Below are 23192 nucleotides of genomic sequence, written 5' to 3' on the forward strand. Positions count from 1 at the left end.
AGTACTGCAAAGGAAAAACAGCAAGATACAGCTTTCATAACCATCATTTCCTTGCCCAGTGCACATCATTTGTTGCATAGTGGTGACTGGATATGATCCAGGCCAAGACAAGACCAAAATTCAAAAAATACATTAACATCCATTCTTCCTCATACTACAGTATGAGATACCACTTGGGACATTCATATCCAAAGAAGTAATGCTATGACTTTAAAAAAAAAAAAAGAGGAATTTCAAAAGGAGTACTTAAGGACCTGCTGTAAAAGCAACCTTCTACACACATATGAAGCTAATTCACATGTGAAACTTTATTAAATCTGGTTATATGTGGGACTTCAACAGCTCAATTTTTCCAAAATTTACGTTTCAAATCCCACTCCAAACTGTCACTTTCTCCCTTAAAAAGTGGATAAACCCATCCTTTGAAAGACAGGCTTTCTCAGTTTTTCTTTTCATCCTCCTACTGTAAGTACTGGCTGATATTCACACACATGTACTACAGAATTAAAATACTGACAAGCAAGCAGTTTCTTGACGTGCACGAATTGCATCCAGAATCCAAAAATTAAGAAACACAAAAAGACATTTTTTGGACATCTGCTAAAGACAAAAGTAGAGAAGAACAGAAGTAAAGCACAGGTAAAATCATGCTAATCTTACAGGTCAGCCTTTGCTTTTTTCAAAAAAAAAAAAAAAAAAAAAAAAGAGAGAGAGAGACAGAGACATGGGGTCTCGCTGTTGACCAGGCACAACTCAAACTCCTAGGTTGAAGCGATCTTCCCACTTCAGCCTCCTGACTACAGGTGCACTCCACTGCACCTGGCTGCCATGCTTTTTATTATTAAAGTACATTATGGGCAATCACAGGTTTAATGTTTGCCTTTTCAATTATTCAAGGTATGACATGCAATAATTTATAATTTTACTGAGGCACAAATTTGAATCATGCAGGCAAAGCTGGTGTGCAGCAGCTTAGTGAGAAAGTCATGCATCTACACACATCAACATGGCTTTGCTGCAGTGCCCATCAGGAAGCAAAATAAACATCTGTGGAAGGAAAATCTCCTGTTTTCTCCCCCAGCTAGAAAGCTAACTACTAGTGCTGTATTTGTACTTTTAAACTTGGGGATCTGCATAGTTCTAATGACTTAGCTTTTAAGAATACCAAAGGCCTACCATTTTTCCATTTTTCTTTCTATAACCTTTGCCAAGGTTAAAATACTAATGATGAAGAATTGCAACTTCAGTTGCAGTTTAGAGGAGATAAGGGTAGAAAGACATTTTAAATCATGTCTTAATACAAAATATTACAATACAGAAGAAGGGAACAAGTAAATAATTTTCTCCAAGTGAAAATAATGCTTTGTATTAGAACACCAACATTTCTTTAAATAGATGAATCTTGTTTCATTAATTCCAAACCACAGATTTGCGTATTTTTTGTTTTGCCATTAATTTCTCCCTTCTGTTCTTCTCATCCTTGGTCTAAACCTGTGGTCAAGTCATACCAAATCCTCCATGACTTTCAAGTAAATACAGAAAATCCCACAGTATCAATGAAAAGACATATTTAAGTTTCAAAACGTCAGAAGGTGACAGGAAGCTATTCATACTTTCTCAGCATCCTCATGACTCTCCACTGATAGTGGAATAGTTAATGGATGATTAGGAAGGAAAAATAAAAATTTTAAATGTATTTCAGGCATCTGTCACTTAAAATTACATTCAAGTTTTAACCCACAAATATCTGAAGACTTTTACAAAGAAGATCAAAAGGCAAAAAATATTGTGCTTTCTTGTATAACATCAACCAGAGGAAATTCTTAATTGATAATCGTTAGTTTGGCAAAAGGAAAACTTATGAAATCGGTTAATTAGTTACCTTGCAATATCCACTGAAATCTTCGATCATACACAAACTTACTTCAGATGAGACCTCAAGACATATGCACAGCAACACTAACAAACCTCTGAACAAGTCAAAACACTCAAAATGTTATACAGTATTAAGGAAAGAATGAATAAAAAGTAGGTAGTATGAACTACAGAGAAAACATTTACAGAAATTGGATTTTATAAGAAAACATCTTTTTTTTTTGTAAGATTCCTTTTGAGTTAAATCTCATACCCACTCAAACTGTAACTGGACAGTACATTTCACTTCTAGTTACTAGAAGACAGTTCTTTAAAAGAGACTGGGGCAAAAAGGGAAGAGGAGACTATAAGCTGTTGCTAGGTCCACCCCAATCCCCCCTTTAAAAGGAAAACTGATGAATTTAAGTCAAACCACAGATTTTTTTTAAACCAAAATAAAGACACCAGACAGTGATGACAAAACACTATTTTTAGTCATTTTTTTTTTTTGTCCTTGAAAAAAAAATTAGTCCCCTTCTAGTAAGAGTTTACATACAGCTTACCTAATACCTTAAGAAGAACAGAGAACACAACAGGAGGGAAGAGGACACAGCACCATAGTTTCAAACAATCACACACAAAAGAAAAAACAGCCAGCACAGACTAGAGTGAGACCAAGTTTCCCAACAGACAGGGACAAGTCCCAACACACAAAGGACATATAATTATCTATATGAACAAAAGCAAAATGGAAGATCTGGTCAGGCTGGGATGGAGGAGGGAGTGCTAACTCCTTGTACTACAAAGAAGGAATGGGATTTTTTTTTTTTAAAGCAAAAAAGAAAAAGCAAGCCCCCAAATGGATTTTTGATGTTGAAACTCTGTCATATGCTGCTGGTAACAGTAAATATATATATTTATATATTCATATATGTATATTAAAAAAGGAAAAATAATCTATTTATAGAACAGTCAGTAGTCAGGGACATTTAGAAAAAAGTAAAAACAAGTCCTTTTTTTTTTAAAAAAATGGATTTACTAAAACAACTTCATCACCCAGAGGTACTACAACCCCACATCCTCTGATGAAGCCATGGTGTTATTCAACAGCATCTGCTGTGGGCCGTAGTTAGAAATTGCCAGTGTTGGAAACAGCAGACATTGGGGTCAGGGTTGCAAGGCAAAAAGCTGTTATTTGCTGGTCTTGCTCATGGCCATGCCTGAAGCCTGCTGTCTGGAATACTTGTGAATGAAGTTTTCCCCGAAAAGCATGCATCACTGTGGCTCAGTAAGATAGTATGACTGGTCATCATCGTCATCGTCTTCTCTTTTTTTTTGGCAGAAGCCTGGATCCATGTACCTGCTCTTCCCTAAAATGTAGACCCAAGACAGCAAGACTTTTCAAAGCCAAAAAATGGTTCCTTGCCTTGTAGTAGGTTCTTCTCCTCAGAATCCAATCTAGTCAGATTTCTGATCTAGACGACATCCTCATCCTTACAAAGATAAGGTGACCTGTCCCAGCTTGTGAGAGGTTCTCCTATTTGGGGTGTTCTTCTAGCACAAACAAGCACAAATCGCTGAGGTCAATAGACTGTGATACCATTCCTTGACGTCTAACAGAAATAACTTTGGCCCTGTTACTCCTGGTTGTATCTTTAGGGCATTAAGTACCAGGTAACAGTGGAAGGAAAGTGGTACTCCAATCCCTCTCCAACTATCCCAATGAAGGAGATCCAAGCAATTAGCACCTTCAATTGGTGCTGCTCCTAAGTTGTAAGCCTCTAACTACTATCAGCTGGACAAAAGCCACATCCTATATGCCCTGTTAGCACACCAATGTATTAATACTAACCAGCCACCCTAGAGCTCAATCAAGCATCTGGCCTTAATGCAGTAAACCACACTCAAAGGAGACATGAAATATTGGCTGTTGTACCAAAGAAGACACCCTCTGCATAGATATGTTGATAGAGAATGTAACCCACAGAGTCCATGCAAAGAGGAAGCCAGCACTAAGAGGACTTTCTCTGAAGGCCATTCATCTTTGGAAGCAACATTCCAAGTGGATATCAACCACTCTACTTGATGACTAAGGTCTCAATGTGGTCCATGTCCCCCCATGTCCCAAACTAACCAAGCATCTGCTAACTGGTCTCTTTAAGATCCTCCATTGGTAGTTTGTAGCTCATTATGAAGGAAGGAGGTGGTGCTGGACCTGGGCTAACTGGCCCCTGCTTCTTTGCACAGTTTATACAGATGTAATCTTCATTTTCAGCCATTTCTGGAGATACACCCACACAAACTTGATGAAACCACTCATCACAGCCACCATCACATTGTACCCAGTCTACCTGTAGGAAACAAGATTGGGGAATGTTTAGGTTACATAAACATTAAGCCTAGAATAAAAGCAAACCAAAGAGCTTTCTTGGCTTAAATGATAGCAAACAACTGGGATGTCTAGATATGCAATGACTTCTTATGGGGTTATTTTTTAAAGAAAGAAGCTGAGAAGTTAATACCCCAAAATTATATTTTACCATAGTATGTCCACAAAATTAGGCCTCTTAGGTACTCCATTACCTCATGAATACCTGGGGCTCCTTGTGAGGCAGAAACATGTTTGAGAAAAATTTGACAAAAAGGGAACTTCTAATAGAGCAGCCAAGTAGTTTTAGCTAATATTAACAATTTCTAGGCTCTAAGACAATGCAATTATCAATCAAGAAAGGAAGAGTACAACAATGTGAAGGCAATCCTGTGTATTAGCTTTATTTCAAAGAGATAAGCCAAAGTACTAAGAGCATTAAATACCTTTTTAGAAAAGCAGTCACATAGGCCACTTTTAAAACTAATATTTTTTATTCTTCTCTTCTTCCGTTACAAATACAACTCCCTATAAAAAGTTAGCAAATATCAGATGTCAAATCTTACAAATTAACCAATTATAACAGTCAAAGACACAGGTCAATAGATCACTCGGGTTTAAAATTAAAATCTGAAAAACTGATAGGTCAGTGGCAGGTGTCAAACTTTGACCCTTCTGACAATACTGTGATTACAGGAGGCTAGGAAGGGATTGCAGTTTGGTGACTTTAAGCCTTGGACTTAAGAGTTAACAATAAAGTGACTTTTGGCTTTTATATTTGAAGGCTGATTGTGGTAGTTTTTACAGCTAATGTCATGGCAGACAAGAACATTTAAGATGAAAAGAGCTACTCTCCCTCACCTCAATACCAAGGTTGGTCATTTCATTGGCAATGTAAGAAGCCACTTAAAACCATGAGCTTTACCAGATATCAAAGTAAGGAATAGAAAGGGATCCAAGAAGTACCTCTATACAACTTAAGAGAAAGAACAGATGAAGGAGGTTTTGGCTAGGTAAATGAGTTTCATTCATAGAAACTGAGTGGTTTTCAAAATTAGTTTCCATGTCCTATAAAAAACTGTCAAAACCACAGTAGTCATGTCAGTAGTTTTAGGCTTGTAACAAGGGGTGGGAAAAATAATTTGTCAAAATGATATTCTACTTGTATTGTTCCTATGCTAAAGTTCTAGATCTTCAGAGACTATATTGTTGTAACATAAAGATTACTCAACTCAGAAGTTCTGAGTTCCAGTGTGTATAACTTCAGGCAAGTCATTTAACCTCACTGAGTGACTCAATTTCCTCATCTGAAAAACGGAAATGACATTAATTACAAGATTACCGAGAGGATCCAATGAAATAATGTATGGCAAAACACCTAATTCACTGCCTAGGATACTGGAGGCACTTTCCAGTCGTGGTTTCATGGCTGTACTCATTACCCTACACTACACAAAACATTTTGCACCTTGATACAACTGTCGGCAGCACTGCTTTTCCAAGTGTTGTAGACCACTGGCATCAGAATCATCTACTGTGTTTGTTAAAAATGTAGCTGGGACCCATCACCCTATGAACTCAGAATATCTGGGGAGTACAAGCCAGAAGCTTACATTTTTAATCAGCTCCCAAGTGATTCTCATATATTCTAAATCCGATCATTGCTGGCCCTCTGTGATATCACCTCCTGTAAATTCAGAGCAACTTAACAATACCTTCCTAAACTGTTTTGTTTTTGTTCTGTAATTGTTTGTTTAGCTTCCGAAGTCTGTGCAATAAAAAAACTCACCAAAATGTTCCTATTGTAGCAAACTAATCAGAGACCAAAAAAAAAAAAAAAAAGGGAAATAATGGCATCTGTGCAAAATGTAAAAATTAAAGTACGGCAAGCAGTAAAGACTCACAAAATGCTAGCTGTAAAGAGGTGCACTCAGAGTGAGAGTTTTGGCTATTTGGGACTGGTAAAGGGAACTGGATAGATAAACTGTGGTTCTCTGTGCTGCCCAGGTTTGAGATACCATGCTTTTTATAATGGTACCTGTGAACCAACAGTTACCTTCACCCTTACACCTCCAACCCTCTTTCTTAATCCAGTCTAGTCCCCATTCATGCTAATCCATTGGATAAGAAAGTTATTAATGTATCAGTATTTGCTACAAAGAAAAGTGTCCCATGTCTTTTTAAATCTAGTGTTTGCACTATACTCACTGGCTTACAATTTTCCAAAATTCTCTTGCAAATAAGACAATACTTTCCCTTTTGTGATTTTGACTAAAGGTCCCTTCCTAAGCCTAGATCTTCTACCATTTCAAAAGGGTATATAACCTTCCTTGAGATATTGGTACACAAATTCTAACCTAGACTACAGGTTATGTAACAATTTAGCCTGATAATAGAACAAGCAAAAAATAGTCCTTCTCTTTACCAGTATCTTTTTTATCATGTTCATCTACTAACAATCAACTTTGAGTTCTACTTTTGTGTGAAAGGCCCACAGCATCATAAAGCAAACTAAAGTTTGGGATGTCAACTGAATCCACAGATGATTTTGACACAGGGGCAACAGACTATGTAGTATCCTGAAAACTCAAGAACACAATTTGGATAACTGTATAAACTGTCATTTCCCCCCCTTTCATTATTTCTAGGAGATGTATTTAGCGAATCACAAAAATAATTATTAATCTTCACAGCTATGAACTGTTCAAATATTAAATGATAAGAGATTTTACATTACAGTACAAATAGGTTACTATGTTTAGATCTGGGAGAAATGTCTGTTTTAAAAAGAAATATATTAAAAAGAGGAAATATTAGTTTAATATTCATGTTTTGCTATATGGTTTCATATTCACACTTAAGAAAAAATATTTGGCATAGTATATTTTGTTCATTTCTTAGAGAATAGTACTGCACTGGGAAAAAAGAAAATCTGGTAATGTAGTGATATTCTTAGCTTACTAATTAAACTGAGCTTTTGTTATTTTGGCATTTAATATCTTTTGCACCCCAAGCTTCCCGGCAAAAGTCGGATCTGAAAAAGGAAAACAATTCACTAAGTGAACTATAACATATGTTCAGAATCCTTGTGTGTATTTTCTTGGTGCCAAGGAATGACAGATTTCTCGTATGTGGGAATTTCTGCGCCAACACTGGGAAAGTCCCGGGGAAACTGGGACAGTTAGTCACTCTAGCTCAACATCATGCGCGTGCACACGTGTGTGTGTGTGTATTACACACATTTAGGTAACTTAACCTTTGCTTATCTGTGCTAAAAGGAGATATGAACTAGTAAAGCCACTGGAAATGCAAATACTTTGAGGCAACACCCCCGTGAAAATCTTAAATCAGGGTGGCTAATAAATAGTAAAAATGAGAGTTCATAGTCTCTTAATGTACCACACAAAACTTCTCATGGAAGTAGGAATGGGTAAAGGAAAAGACCAACTTAAGAGGGTTAAAAAAAGTGAAGAGAAAAAGAAGACTATTTTCATAAGTAAAATTATTAAATATTTATTCTAATACAGAAGAAAAATACTACTTAAATTAGTAGCCTGAAAGAATCTGATACCAATAAGATTGAATAAAGAGTTCAGAGAGAAAAAGATTCTGAACTTTAAAATTAATTTTTTAAAAAGTTTTAATATTAATTTTAGCTTGACATTAATTTAATAATCAAAGGAAAAATTATTTTTTCAAAATTTTTACATTATTCTGGTATTGTCTTTCTTTTTCTAAAATGTCTTGAAACTGAGGCTAGGCACATTTAACTAGCCTCATTTCATCTTTCTTTTAATTTTTAAAAGAACATTTCTCAAAAAAAGAGCTGGGCATAGTGGCGTGTGCCTGTAGTCCCAACTATTTGGGAGGCTGCGGCAGGAGCTGGAGCCCAGGAGATCAAGGCTGCAGTGAGCTATGACCACACCACTGCACTCCAGCCTGGGCAACAGAGTAGGACCCTGTCTCAAAAAAAAAAAAAAAAAAAATTTAATCTGCATATTTTGGGGGAAAAGTCCCAGTAATTATTGGTTAGAGAAATAATAGTAATTACTGGTCAGAGAATTCACCTAAAAACAAGTGAACCTAGAAGTTATTTTTTGCTGCATGGTATCTTAAAGAACAAACTGGCCTAAAAAGCATGATTTTTTCTTTCTTTTTTTTTTTTTTACATCATCTTGCCAACCTTTTTCTTTTTGAGACAGGGTCTCCCTGTGTAGCCCAGACTTCAGTGCAGTGGGGCAACCACAGGTGCGATCATAGCACATTAACTATAGCCTTGAACTCCTGGACTCAGGCAATCCCCCTGTCTCAACCTTCTGAGTAGCTGGGACTACCGGGATGCGCCACTGCACCTGGCAAAAGCATTCTTTTCTTATTTTGTTCTGAAGATGTGTGCTGTGTATTAATTGTTTTCTCAGAGAAACACTAAACACTGAGAAAGTTTTAACATTCTTTACAGAAATTTTTATAGAACTGCAACTTTTATTTAGCAAAATCAATGTCAGGAACAAACATGTAGAACCATAAAAACTGCAAAACAGCAGTAACAGGCAAAATACCTATAATCTGAAATAACTTCTGCTTAAAATGAAACACGTTATAGAAATATAACACTATTTTTTATAAACTAACAACACAGGGTAGGGCACACATTGCTCACCTTTATGTATCGTAACAGTTCAAAATAGACATTTTCTCTGAGCATTCAGCCAAATCTCCTTTTGCTCCATCAAAATGTAGATGATAACTCTAGATTTTGTTTAAAGATTTTGTTTAAAAAATACCTATAATATTAGGAGCAAATCTCACAGTTCTTTCAAAAATAATGATCACATCTTAGCACTTACGTTGCATTTTTTGGTTAACAAGTGCTTTCATAGAGATTGTTTTGTCTTATCATCATAACCCTTTGAATAGGCAGGGCACCTGTTAATTTCACAATTTCATAGCAAATGAAAAAAAAAAAAAAGGCCTAAGTGTTTATATTGCTATAAGAAGACAACAGGAATAATGGATGAACTGAATCCTATTTAAATGCTGAGCAGAAGGGAGGGGAAAGATTAAGTGATAAGGAGAAAGAGCATAAAAATAAGACAAAAGGCTCATGATAGATATAAACATTATAGAAAGAATGTCACGAAAGTTTAAAAAGGAAACATCCTACCTTGCTGCTAGTCTTTAAACTACCATAAAATTAAGGAAGAAAATGGAGAAGGTTCTGCCAATAATGAACTGCTACACTTTGATACCCAAAGAGAAAGTTAACCCTTCATCAGCCTCTTTAATAAACAAACTCAGATGGAAATAAATTCAAAATTAAAGATAAAAATAATATGCACATATATATGTATTAAAATGCTTTAAAATGTTTATAATATAGGAAGATGCTTATAAAATGAATAGATGCAAGTCAGTAAACAGTCTGACAATGATATAAAACAAATGCCATAGGAAAAAAATTGGAAGGAAACACTAAAATATTTATAGCCGTCTGCCTTGGAAGATTAGACTATAGGATATATATTTTACTATACATATTCCAAAAAATGAATAGAATACCCCTAATACATCTCATTTAAATATGTGTCATTTAGTTTGGGAATGTGTTTTTGTACTTACATCTCAATTATCGATGGGGTAGAGGTGTTAGTGGAGAGAACCTGGTCTGACAGCCAGGATCTAGGGTTCTACTTTTGGTTTTGCTACTAACTGGCTCGGTAACTTTGGTCACATAATTACCTTCCCTGAGTCCTGGTTGCATCATTTGTAAAATGAGTAGCCTGAACAAGGTAACCTCTTGGTGCCTTCAAGCTCTAAAAAGGTTTAAGTATTTCATTGAAAAAGTGAGGGCATAACCTATAGGAACAGTGATGCAGTTTTATTTACTGTTTATATTTTCAAACTGAGGCACTATTAGAATTCTAAATATCAAATAGTATAATGAGCATAATAAAATTAAAACTACAGATTTATCAATACTCTTGATAAGAGCCGTAACAGGTGCCTCCAATCATTTAAACAACTGGAATTTTTCATAAAGTCTGACTATTACTCTCAGAAGTTCATACTGTCAACATTATATCTAAAGAACGGCCATAAGAGAATTACTACACCTAAAATTTAGGGTTGGAAATTTTAAAACAATGCTTTTTTTTTTTTGAGACAGGTTTGCTCTTGTTGCCCAAGCCTGGCTTACTCCAACCTCTGCCTCCTGGGTTCAAGCAATTCCCCTGCCACAGCCTCCCAAGTAGCTGAGATTACAGGCGCACGCCACTACATCCTGCTCATTTTTTGTATTTTTAGTAGAGATGGGGTTTCACCATGTTAGCCAGGCCGGTCCCGAGCTCCTGATCTGCCCGCCTCGGCCTCCCAAAGTGCTGGGATTACAGGCATGAGCCACACCTTGCCTGGCCTAAAATAATGCATTTATAGGTTTGAATTATTTGTTGCAAAAGATTTGAAGAAAATCATATTCCATTTAGGAGGGTGCTCACAGCTCTGAGTGTAAGATATGGACTAAAAGTTTCAAGTCTTTGGAATACCGTCTTAACGCAACTTGCCGCAGCTCCTACAATACTGGCCCAGGACTTTTTTCAGGCCATTGTGACTATCTGACAAGGTATTTAGTTCTCTGAGTCACCTTATAGGGAAGGCACAAGATTATTCTGAAACTTGTTATGCCCACTGCATATGAAATGCACTGTTTGCCAGGGAATGTCACATAGCTTCTCTCTACTCCTGTCTCATTATGCTCATTAAGTATACGATTTTTAAAATACGACACTTCTACTAGGCACACTAAGAGCCTCAATATTCAAAACAGTTTGTAGAAATTGTACAAAAGACATTATATTGGAAGTCCAAATCCTAGAACCAAAAACATACTATATACATTGATATCAAACATGTGTCTCCACAACTGTTGCTCCTTGACCTCTCACGCTTGACTATAAACAGTTGGAACTCACCTTGTCCTTGCAGGGCCTTTGGCAGTTCTGTGCTGCGCACACAGCATTCTCATCATCAGACTCCTCTGCTCCTGACCAGTCATACTTTGAGGGGATGTCCAGCACCTTTTTCTCTCTTTTCTTTTCAGTGCTCTCTTTCACAAGTTCAACTTTGGCTGCAGCAGCCTTCTCCTTCTTTTTCTTTCTCTCTTCTTCTTTTGCTAGTTTCTTGGCCAGTTTATTCAGCTCCTTTGATTTGTCTGCACTTAATTTTAATTTTTTCTTTTTAGGTTTGTCCATTTTCTTTAACTCCTTGGACTTCTGTTTTCCTTCACCAAAAAGCTGCTCTACCTTTTCTAGCTTCCGTTTCCGTTTCTTCTCTGAAGAGTCCTTTCCTTTCACTTTTAGTGGTTTCTCTTCCATGCTGTCATCCTTCAAAAATATAAATTTAGGAACAATTTTAAAGCAAGACAGTTAAAAAACAGTATTTCTCTCTTATATGAGGGACCTAGAATAGACACATTCAGAGAGACAGAAAGTGGAACAGAGGTTACCAGAGGCTGAAGGGAAGAAGAAATGGAGATTTGTTTAGTGGGTATAGTTTCTGTTGGGGATAACTAAAAAATTCAGGAAATGAATAGTGGTGACAGTTGCGTAACACTGTCAATCTACTTAATGTAACTGAATTGTCTACCTAAAAAGGGTTAAAATGGTAAACTTTATGTTATGTATATTATGCTACAGTAAAAAAGATTTATGGGCCAGGCACGGTGGTTCACGCCTGTAATCCCAGCACTCTGGGAGGCCGAGGCGGGTGGATCACTTGAGGTCAGGAGTTCAAGACCAGCCTGACCAACACGATGAAACCCTGACTCTACTAAAAATACAAAAATCAGCTGGGTGTGGTGGTACATGCCTGTAGTCCCAGCCACTTAGGAGGCTGAGGCAGGAGAATGGCTTGATCCCGGGAGGCGGAGGTTGCAGTGAACCATGATCAATCCACTGCACTCCAGCCTGAGCAACAGAGCAAGACTCCATCTCAAAAAAAAAAAAAAAAAAGGGGGATTTATGTTATTCTAAAGATATTTAAAAGACATTTTAAGAAGGCAAGCATACTATTCAATGAAGATAACACTAGAAAATCACAAGTCTGAAATGAAATATTTAACTTATATTAGCTTACTAGGAGAAAAAGGGCACACAAAAAAATCAGTGTTAGCATAATATATTAACACAGTCTGCGGCATCTCTGTTAGAGATGAAAACATACACAAAAAGCAAACTGTACTAAATTATGTAATAACTTTTGGGATCTTCATAATAATAAAAGTATTGGTAGTTATTTTTAAAAAGTCAGAAAAACATAAAATTGTATCCATGATCTCATTACACAGAATATATAGTGACTTTGCCAACGGCTAGAAAACAGTTCATGTGACAAAGCAAAAAAAATTGTCATTTTTGTTTTCGGCTTTTTAATATTGTGGCTAGTATGTGCCAATGTAATAAACATTTAAAATATTAATGGTAAAAGTGTATCTAGTAACAGAAAGAACAGGAGGAGGAATCAGAGAAAGAAATACTGAAGAAACATAACATAAACCTAATAATTTCCTTGAGAACTCATTTTTCTATAGATTTGACACTTGAAAATCTTTGACAGGAACCTAAGAATCAGCAGAATCCAAAAGAACACTGGATTATAAGTGCCTTAAGTCTATTACATCTTGAACAAGATATTTAACCTCTTAATACTTTGTGCTTCCTTATCTGTAAAATAAAAAGGATTGGGTAAAAGATAATGAATGTGAAGAAAATGCTTTGTAGACTGGAAAACACTATCTAAATTAGGCTACCTAGATCTGACTTTCAAAACAAAAACAAACTATAGTATGCTAAATATATCTGTATCAACTGTTGGTGACATGGTACCATTCCATTACATGGAAAGAAGGAAACTAATGAAAAGAATACTCATGAAAACAAATGAAAAGAATCAAATGGCAGAATTAGAATCCAGGTCTCCTTATTTTTTACTGGATGTGTGACCTTAATCTTCCACCTCTCGTACTTACTTTCTTCATATGCAGAATGGGTAAAATACTTGCCCTCTAGCTCCCCTACCCATTCCTCTTCAAGACGGTGGTGAGGACCAAATGAGCTCATGGATATGGTATGATCATCTCATCAAATGAGCTCATGGAACTGCTATGTATAAGTGTGATATATGAACGTGGATCTTCTCTCCCACCCAGTCTTCTATTACTTAACCATCCCTGTGCTTCTTTTTTATAGCCACTATATATTCTCCCCTATCTCTGAGCCCTCCAATAATGGGAGTCTGGGCTAAAGAGGTTGTTCTAAACCGGATGGTTATCAGTCTTGCCCTTCCCCGCTTCTTTTTAGCAGAAATGGCCTTTTTTTCCCAACTTAGATACTACCTAAAAGCTTAAAACCATAAATCAAATCTCTGGTGTCCTACAAGAAGAAAGGAAAGGAAAGGGGAAAGGAGAAAGGGGAAGGAAAAAGGAAAGAGGAAAGGAGTGAAGAAAAAAGAAAAAGAAAGGAAAGGACAAAAGAAAGAGAAAGAGAGAGAGAAAGAAAGAGAAAGAGAGAGAGAGAAAGAGAGAGAAAGAAAGAAAGAAAGAGGGAGCAAGGGAGGGAGTAAGGGAGGGAGGAAAGAGGGAGAGAGGGAGGGAGGCAGGGAGGCAGGCAAGCCAGCAAGCCATAAAGCCCAATTTCTTTGGCGAAGTGGGAAAGTAGACCAGCCAGATTACTGCCCTCAGCCATCCTTTTGCCAACATTTATGATACCTCTAAGGCACCTAGGCATTCTAGTTTTTAACCACTGTTTAAATAAGTATTAAATCCATACCTCCATGATATGCAAGAATCTGTCTTCAGAGGGTGGGTGTGTGGCCTGCAAAATCCGCCATATGTGTTGAGTCTCATCCAGAGACACTTCCAGGAGATCTCCAACCATCATAAGTTCTTCCAGTTGTGCCTTAGCTCCAGGTGACAACTCCAGCACTGGAGGTTCCAAACTTCGGGGCACCAAAGGGCTCTTCCGAGGTTGTTTCCTTGGGGTGCTAGAACCTTTCCCAAAAAATACCATAAAACAAAGCAAAAAAAATTAAAACTATGGAAAAAACATGTTTTCAAAGTAAATGTTGAGAATAGCCCCCCATCCCTCAATACTAACTTCAGATATCTGGATTCATTATATCAGTATGAAAATGCGAACAGAGTTAGAAACAAATACAGACCAAAAAGATGAACAATTCCAAGACCCACTCTAAAAAAAATGGTTTGGGGTTATTAATAAAAAGCAGTTCTTCCAGCCAGGTGTGGCGGCTCACACTTGTAATTCCAACACTTTGGGAAGCTGAGGCAGGCGGATCACCTGAGGTCAGGAGTTCGAAGCCAGCCTGACCAACATAGTGAAACCCCGTCTCTACTAAAAACACAAAAAATTAGCCAAGCGTGGTGGCGCATGCCTGTAATCCCAGCTACTCGGGAGGCTGAGCGTAGGAGAATCTCTTGAACTAGGGAGGGGGAGGTTGCAGTGAGCCAAGATCACACCATTGCACTCCAGCCTGGGCAACAAGAGAGAAACTCCATCTCAAAAAAAAAAAAAAAAAAAAAAGTGGTTCTTTATCCTGAATGTTAATCTCTACTGAGTCTTTATCGTATGGCAAGGGGAGCGAGCAACCAGAATCTCTCAATTTTAGAGTATACCAAAAGATCAACCATTTAATAAAGCATTTGGCTGCCTTATATAAATAACTGGTTATCTTTCTAATGAACAGACAATAATACACAGTTCCATAAAATCCTGAATTTTATTATAAAGAGATAAACACCCTCCATCTTCCAGAGTTATGACCTAAAGTAATGTGACTTGTTTTTGCTGAGGGAGAGAAAAATTAACATCACAGAGAAAATCACCCTCCAAGGAAAGGAAGAACTTTCTAACAATTAAAGTTACCCAAAACCAGAATAAATATGCTTAAAAAGCAGCAGTTCCACAACACCTGATAATGACCAAATAGAAGGTGAAGGACTACCTATCCGGAATTTTCTAGAACTGAGGCATGGGACTAGACGGCCCCTAAAGTTCTTCTAATTAGGACTCTAAAATTCTATGTAAGTTTTCAGGTTGTGATGACAGAAAATGCAAACAGGGATTGGCTTTTCCAAAAGAAAACAGCATTTTCAGGTTCCATTAGTATTTCATGGCCAACCATTGTACTCCACTCGAAATGGATTCACAGTCTTGATTAACGTAACGCTTTTTCTCATTGGTTTTCTGCTTATCTTCCCCACGGTTTTTAAAGGAGTAATACCTTGAGAACAACTCTTAGAAGCAGAAGAATAAGCATGCTCTGCACAAAATGAAGGTGCTGTCCACATGTGGGTCACCACCTCCTCAGATTTGATGGGAATCTCTTCATCACAAAAAAGATTGGGTTCAAGACTACTAGAGGACTTCACACTGGCTGTGTCCTGAAGAAGAAACAAAGAGAAGTATTCAGAATTAGAGTCATTTAACTTATTTTATGACAAGGCCCAAAATGGAGGCTTTCAGGTTAAAGCTTCTAATATACTAAAAATATGAGATTAAAATTAAATATCTGATGTTAAATAAGATAGAAAATGTCCATTGGGGAGAAAAACTGTAATTGTGGCAGGCCAGGTCTCCACTAGCAATCAGAACAGTTTCTACTAACACATTACTGTAATTCTGATGAATGTGTAAATTAAACAGTAAATAACTGGAGAAACTACTGCCTTCGTACAAGGGCTGAAATGTGAAAACAAACCCATTAAGATTTTCACCTGGGTTTTCTCAGACCCTAAAGCCTGATAAAATTATGAAGGCATTCTTACACACACCTTGTACCAGGGCCCACTTAAGATTAGGAAATTTTTCCAAGTCTCTAGAGAAAGTTTTCCAGACCCTGGACTGTACCTGAAGATTAGACACAGTTTGAATGAAACATTCTGGCTTGTAGGTGCACCTCCCACACACAGACATAGAGTTTAGAATGAATACAAGCATAGAAAAAAACTTGTAACTTTTAGTTGGTCTGGTGAGTTACTCCATAACCAGCTGCAGAAATTAACTCCCTTCTTTTCCAGTCAGTCTGCATCTCCTTATTGGACCGAGAGAAAAAGCAGCTAGACCTCGTTCTGTCCAGGAACATAATGACTACAGATTCAAGACAAAAGAGACTGTTAAGGTCAAAAATAATCCACAGAGATAATGAACCTACAAAAAAATTACTATTGCTCTCTAGATTCCTCCTCTCTGGGAAGGGCATCTCTGAAAAAAAGACAGCAGCCCCAGTCGGGGACTTATAGATAAAACCCCCAGCTCCCTGGGACAGAGCACCTGGGGGAAGGGGTGGCTGTGGGCGCAGCTTCAGCAGACTTAAACGTCCCTGCCTGACGGCTCTGAAGAGAGCAGCGGATCTCCCAGCACAGCATTCGAGCTCTGATAAGGAACAGACTGCCTCCTCAAATGGGTCCCTGGCCCCAGTGCATCCTGACTGGGAGACACCTCCCAGCAGGGGTCGACAGACACATCATACAGGAGAACTCTGGCTGGCATCTGGCCAGTGCCCCTCTGGGATGAAGCTTCCAGAGGAAGGAACAAGCAGCAATCTCTGCTGTTCTACAGCCTCTGCTGGCGATACCCAGCCAAACAGAGTCTGGAGTGGACCTCCACCAAACTCCAGCACACCTGCAGCAGAGGGGCCTGACTGTTTGAAGGAAAACAAACAAACAGAAAGGAATGGTATTAACATCAACAAAAAGGACGTCCACTCAGAGACCCCACCCAAAGGTCACCAACATCAAAGACCAAAAGTAGATAAATCCACGAAGATGGGGAGAAACCAGCACAAAAAGGCTGAACCTTCCAAAAACCAGAACGCCTCTTCTCCTCCAAAGGATTAAATCTCCTTGCCAGCAAAGGAACGAAGCCGGACAGTGAATGAGTTTGACGAATTGACAGAAGTAGGCTTCAGAAGGTGGGTAATAACAAACTCCTCCGAGCTAAAGGAGCATGTTCTAACCCAATGCAAGGAAGCTAAGAACCTTCAGAAAAGGTTAGAGGAATTGCTAACTAGAATAACCAGTGTAGAAAAGAACATAAATGAACTGATGGAGCTGAAAAACACAGCACAAGAACTTCGTGAAGCATACACAAGTATCAATAGCTGAATCAATCAAGCAGAAGAAAGGATATCAGAGATTGAAGATCAGTTCAATAAAATAAAGTGAGAGGACAAGATTAGAGAAAAAAGAGTGAAAAGAAACGAACAAAGCCTCCAATAAATATGGGACTATGTGAAAAGACCAAATTTACATTTGATTGGTGTACCTGTGTGACGGAAGAATGGAACCAACTTGAAAAACACTCTTCAGGATATTATCCAGGAGAACCTCCCCAACCTAGCAAGGCAGGCCAACATTCAAATTCAGGAAATACAGAGAACACCACAAAGATACTCCTTGAGAAGAGCAAACCCAAGACACATAATTGTCAGATTCACCAACGTTGAAATGAAGGAAAAAGTGTTAAGGGCAGCCAGAGAGAAAGGTCAAGTTACCCACAAAGGGAAGCCCATCAGACTAACAGTGGATCTCTCGGCAGAAACCCTACAAGCCAGAAGAGAGTGGGGGGCCAATATTCAACATTCCTAAAGAAAAGAATTTTCAACTCAGAATTTCATATCCAGCCAATCTAAGCTTCGTAAGTGAAGGAGAAATAAAATCCTTTCCAGACAAGCAAGTGCTGAGAGATTTTGTCACCAGCAGGCCTGCCTTACAAGAGCTCCTGAAGAAAGCACTAAACATGGAAAGGAAGAACTGGTATCAGCCACTGAAAAAAACATACCAAATCATAAAGACCATCGACGCTATGAAGAAACTGCACCAACTAACGGGCAAAATAACCAGCTAACAACATAATGACAGGATCAAATTCACACATAACAATATTAACCTTAAATGTAAATGGGCTAAATGCCCCAATTAAAAGACACAGACTAGCAAATTGGAATAATGAGTCAAGACCCACCAGTGTGCTGTATTCAGGAGACCCATTTCACTCACAAAGACGCACATAGGCTCAAAATAAAGGGATGGAGGAAGATCTACCAAGCAAATGGAAAAAAAAAAAAAAAAGCAGGAGTTGCAATCCCAGTCTCTGATAAAACAGACTTTAAACCAACAAAGATCAAAACAGACAAAGAACGCCATTACATAATGGTAAAGGGATCAATGCAACAAGAAGAGCTAGCTATTCTAAATGTATATGCACTCAATACAGGAGCACCCAGATTCATAAAGCAAGTCCTTAGAGACCTACAAAGAGACTCAGACGCCCACACAATAATAGTGGGAGACTTTAACACCCCACTGTCAATATTAGATCAATGAGACAGAAAATTAACAAGGATATCCAGGAATTGAAATCAGCTCTGCACCAAAGAGACCTAATAGACATCTACAGAACTCTCCACCCCAAATCAGCAGAATACATTCTGCTCAGCACCACATCATACTTATTCTGAAATTGACCACATAACTGGAAGTAAAACACCCCTCAGCAAATGCAAAAGAATGGAAATAATAACAAACAGTCTCTCAGACCACAGTGCAATCATATTAGAACTCAGGATTAAGAAACTCATTCAAAACCGCACAACTACATGGAAACTTAACAACCTGCTCCTGAATAACTACTGGGTACGTAAAGAAATGAAGGCAGAAATAAAGACATTCTTTGAAACCAATGAGAACAAAGACACAACATACCAGAATCTCTGGGACACATTTAAAGCAGTGTGTAGAGGGAAATTTATAGCACTAAATGCCCACAAGAGAAAGCAGGAAAGATCTAAAATCAACATCCTAACATCACAATTAAAAGAACCAGAGAAGCAAGAGCAAACAAATTCAAAAGCTAGCAGAAGGCAAGAAATAACTAAGATCAGAGCAGAACTGAAGAAGATAGAGACATGAAAAACCCTTCAAAACATGAATGAATCCAGGAGCTGGTTTTTTGAAAAGATCAACAAAATAGATAGACTGCTAGCTAGACTAATAAAGAAGAGAGAAGATTCAAATAGATGCAATAAAAAATGATAAAGGGGGTATCACCATCAATCCCACAGAAATACAAACTACCAGCAGACAGTACTATAAACACCTGTACCCAAATAAACTAGAAAATCTAGAAGAAATGGATAAATTCCTGGACACATACAGCCTCCCAAGACTAAACCAGGAAGAAGTCGAATCCCTGAATAGACCAATCAAGTTCTGAAACTGAGGCAGTAATTAATAGCATACCAACCAAAAAAAGTCCAGGACCAGAGAGATTCACGGCCGAATTCTACCAGAGGTACAAAGAGGATCTGGAACTATTCCATTCCTTCTGAAACTATTCCAAACAATAAAAAAAGAGGGAATCCTCCCTAACTCATTTCATGAGGCCAGGATCATCCTGATAACAAAACCTGGCAGAAACACAACAAAAAAAGAGAATTTCAGGCCAATATCCCTGATGAACATCGATGCAAAAATCCTCAATAAAATACTGGCAAACTGAATCCAGCAGCACATCAAAAAGCTTATCCACCACGATCAAGTCAGCTTCGTCCCTAGGATGCAAGGCTGGTTCAACATACGCGAATCAATAAACGTAATCCATCACATAAACAGAACCAATGATAAAAACCACATGATTATTATCTCGATAGATGCAGAAAAGGCCTTCAACAAAATTCAACAGCCTGTCATGCTAAAAACTCTCAATAAACTAGGTACTGATGGAATGTATCTCAAAATAATAAGAGCTACTTACAAACCCACAGCCAATATCATACTGAACGTGTAAAAACTGGAAGCATTCCCTTTGAAAACCAGCACAAGACAAGGATGCCCTCTCTCACCACTCCTATTCAACACAGTGCTGGAAGTTCTGGCCAGGGCAATCAGGCAGGAGAAAGAAATAAAGGGTATTCAAATAGGAACAGAGAAAGTCAAATTGTCCCTGTTTGCAGATGATTGTATATTTAGAAAACCCCATCATCTCAGCCCAAAATCTCCTTAAGCTGATAAGCAACTTCAGCAAAGTCTCAGCATACAAAATCAATGTGCAAAAATCACAAGCATTCCTATATGCCATTCACACACAAACAGAGAGCCAAATCATGAGTGAACTCCCATTCACAACTGCTACAAAAAGAATAAAATACCTAGGAATACAACTTACAAAGGATGTGAAGGACCTCTTCAAGGAGAACTACAAACCACCGCTCAACGAAATAAAAGAGGATACAAACAAATGGAAGAACATTCCATGCTCACGGGTAGGAAGAATCAATATCGTGAAAATGGCCATACTGCCCAAAGTAATTTACAGATTCAATGCTATTCCCATCAAGCTACCATTGACTTTCCTCACAGAACTGGAAAAAACTACTTTGAATTTCATATGGAACCAAAAAAGAGCCCTCACTGCCAAGGCAATCCTAAAGAAATAGAACAAGGCTGGAGGCATCACACTACCTGACTTCAAACTATACTATAAGGCTACAGTAACCAAAACAGCATGGTACTGGTACCAAAACAGATATACAGACCAATAGAACAGAACAGAGGCCTCAGAAATAACACCACACATCTACAACCATCTGATCTTTGACAAACCTGACAAAAACAAGAAATGGGGAAAGGACTCCCTATTTAATAAATGGTGTTGGGAAAACTGGCTAGCCATATGCAGAAAGCTGAAACTGGATCCCTTCCTTACACCTTACACAAAAATTAACTCAAGATGGATTAAAGACTTAAAGGTAAGACCTAAAACCACAAAAACCCTAGAAGAAAATCTAGGCAACACCATTCAGGACATAGGCATGGGCAAAGACTTCATGACTAAAACAACAAAAGCAATGGCAACAAAAGCCAAAATAGACAAATGGGATCTAATTAAACTAAAGAGCTTCCGCACAGCAAAAGAAACTATCAGCAGAGTGAACAGGCAACCTACAGAACGGGAGAAAATTTTTGCCATCTATCCATCTGACAAAGGGCTAATATCCAGAATCTACAAAGAACTTAAACAAATTTACAAGAAAAAAACAACCCCATCAAAAAGTAGACGAAGAATATGAACAGACACTTCTCAAAAGAAGACATTTATGCAGCCAACAAACATACGAAAAAATGCTCATCATCACTGTCACTAGAGAATTGCAAATCAAAACCACAATGAGATACCATCTCACACCAGCTAAAATGGAGATCATTAAAAAGTCAGGAAACAACAGATGCTACAGAGGATGTGGAGAAACAGGAATGCTTTTACACTGTTGGTGGGAGTGCCAATTAATTCAACCATTGTGGAAGACTCTGGCAATTCCTCAAGGATCTAGAACTAGAATTACCATTTGACCCAGCAATCCCATCACTGGGTATATACCCAAAGGATTATAAATCATTCTACTATAGACACATGCACACATATGTTTACTGCAGTGCTGTTCACAATAGCAAAGACTTGGAACCAACCCAAATGCCCACCAATGATAGAACAGATAAAGAAAATGTGGCACATATATACCATGGAATACTATGTAGCCATAAAAAAGGATGAGTTCGTGTCCTTTGCAGACATGGATGAAGCTGGAAACCATCATTCTCAGCAAACTAACACAAGAACAGGAAACCAAACACTGCATGTTCTCACTCCTAAGGGGAAGCTGAACGACGAGAACATATGGGCACAGGGAGGGGAACATCACACACCAGAGCCTATCCAGGGGTGCAGGCCTAGGGGAGGCATAGCATTAGGAGAAATACCTAATGTAGATGACGGGTTGATGGGTGCAGCAAACCACCATGGCACGTGTATACCTATGTAGCAAATCTGTACGTTCTGCACATGTACCCCAGAACTTAAAAGTATAATAAAAAAAATTATGGTTAAGTAATCTACCTTCTATAGTCTACAACCTATAATAACTCCTATACCAACAAGTTAAGGAGGGGAAGATAAATTTAAATGTGACAGCTTAAGGACACAAACCATTTAATCCTCTCTACAGGTTTTCAAACCTAGAATCTTACCAATTGCTCTTAATACAAGTATATGTCTGACTGACAATATACAGATTACAGTAAGTCTTCATGTAATGTCATCGGTAGGTTCTTGGAAACTGACTTTAAGCAAAAGGAAGTATAGTAACAGGTCTTTGAATAAAGTTGTTTTCATTTCATTATAACAGTGATGAGGGGGAAAAATAAGTTCAGCTTGCAGATCAGCTTGGTACTGCCCATTAATCTCATTGTTTCACTTAAAGTCCTTGCAATGTTAAGTGAGCTCTGATTAGGTCTCAGATGATTCTCCTTGAAATTAGTTCCCACAAGCTCACCTACATAGACAGAATCCCAAAAGATGCAGGACAGACTTTGCTTCATTAAATATGTACCTCGTAAGTAATGATTTTCTGGATGGTAACTAAGATAAAATGACTGATTTTATTTTACTAAATAATTACCTACCCCTCTTCCTAAACCAAGAGGGGGCTCTTCCTCAAGCAAGAATACTAAGTTCAAAGTATTTTAAGTATGAATTTATGGTCACAACAGAGGACATCACACAAAGGAAAAAACCACCAGGTCAAATGCAAATAAACTGGCAAATAAAATTTTCATTATACGATTATCGCTCGCTCTGTGGGAAAATTCTCAAGAGTATAGGCTTTTGTTTTTTTTTTTTTCATTCAAAGAAATCAACATCAAAGTAAATTGGCAGGGGTATATAGCTCAGTGGTAGAGCATCTGACTGCAAAGTAAATTTGAACTTGAATTACCGTTAAGTCTTGCCACCATTCTTCTCTTCTCAGCTGAAAATCCATAATCTTATTTTTCTACCCTGCCAATACCCACTACCAAAGAGACAGTAAGCTAAGATTCTCATATAAATTCCTCCACAAAAGACTA

At 37.9% G+C, this 23192-nt stretch overlaps 2 protein-coding genes across 3 annotated transcripts in view; both read right to left on the minus strand.

The window, feature by feature from the left end:
- The window catches only part of SLC6A13 (solute carrier family 6 member 13), a 59583-nt gene extending 55466 nt beyond the window's left edge, over positions 1 to 4117 (minus strand). The window contains exon 1 of the mRNA XM_054526637.1: positions 3989 to 4117. Within this exon, the coding sequence (XP_054382612.1) occupies positions 3989 to 3995 (7 nt within the window). The 5' untranslated portion in view covers positions 3996 to 4117. The remainder of the gene's footprint in view (positions 1 to 3988) is intronic.
- The window catches only part of KDM5A (lysine demethylase 5A), a 112517-nt gene continuing 90017 nt past the window's right edge, over positions 693 to 23192 (minus strand). The window contains exons 25-28 of one of the 2 annotated variants that reach the window (XM_024256425.3): positions 15515 to 15674; positions 14044 to 14264; positions 11191 to 11601; positions 693 to 4205 (exon numbers count right to left, since the gene is read on the minus strand). In XM_024256425.3, coding sequence (XP_024112193.1) covers positions 3999 to 4205; positions 11191 to 11601; positions 14044 to 14264; positions 15515 to 15674 — 999 coding nt within the window. In that variant the 3' untranslated portion in view covers positions 693 to 3998. Of the gene's footprint in view, positions 4206 to 4799; positions 5530 to 11190; positions 11602 to 14043; positions 14265 to 15514; positions 15675 to 23192 lie in introns of those variants that run through there. The other variant, XM_063711986.1, reaches the window with a different exon arrangement.

Source organism: Pongo abelii, chromosome 10 (assembly GCF_028885655.2).
Source record: "Pongo abelii isolate AG06213 chromosome 10, NHGRI_mPonAbe1-v2.0_pri, whole genome shotgun sequence".
NCBI classification, from domain to species: Eukaryota; Metazoa; Chordata; class Mammalia; order Primates; family Hominidae; genus Pongo; species Pongo abelii.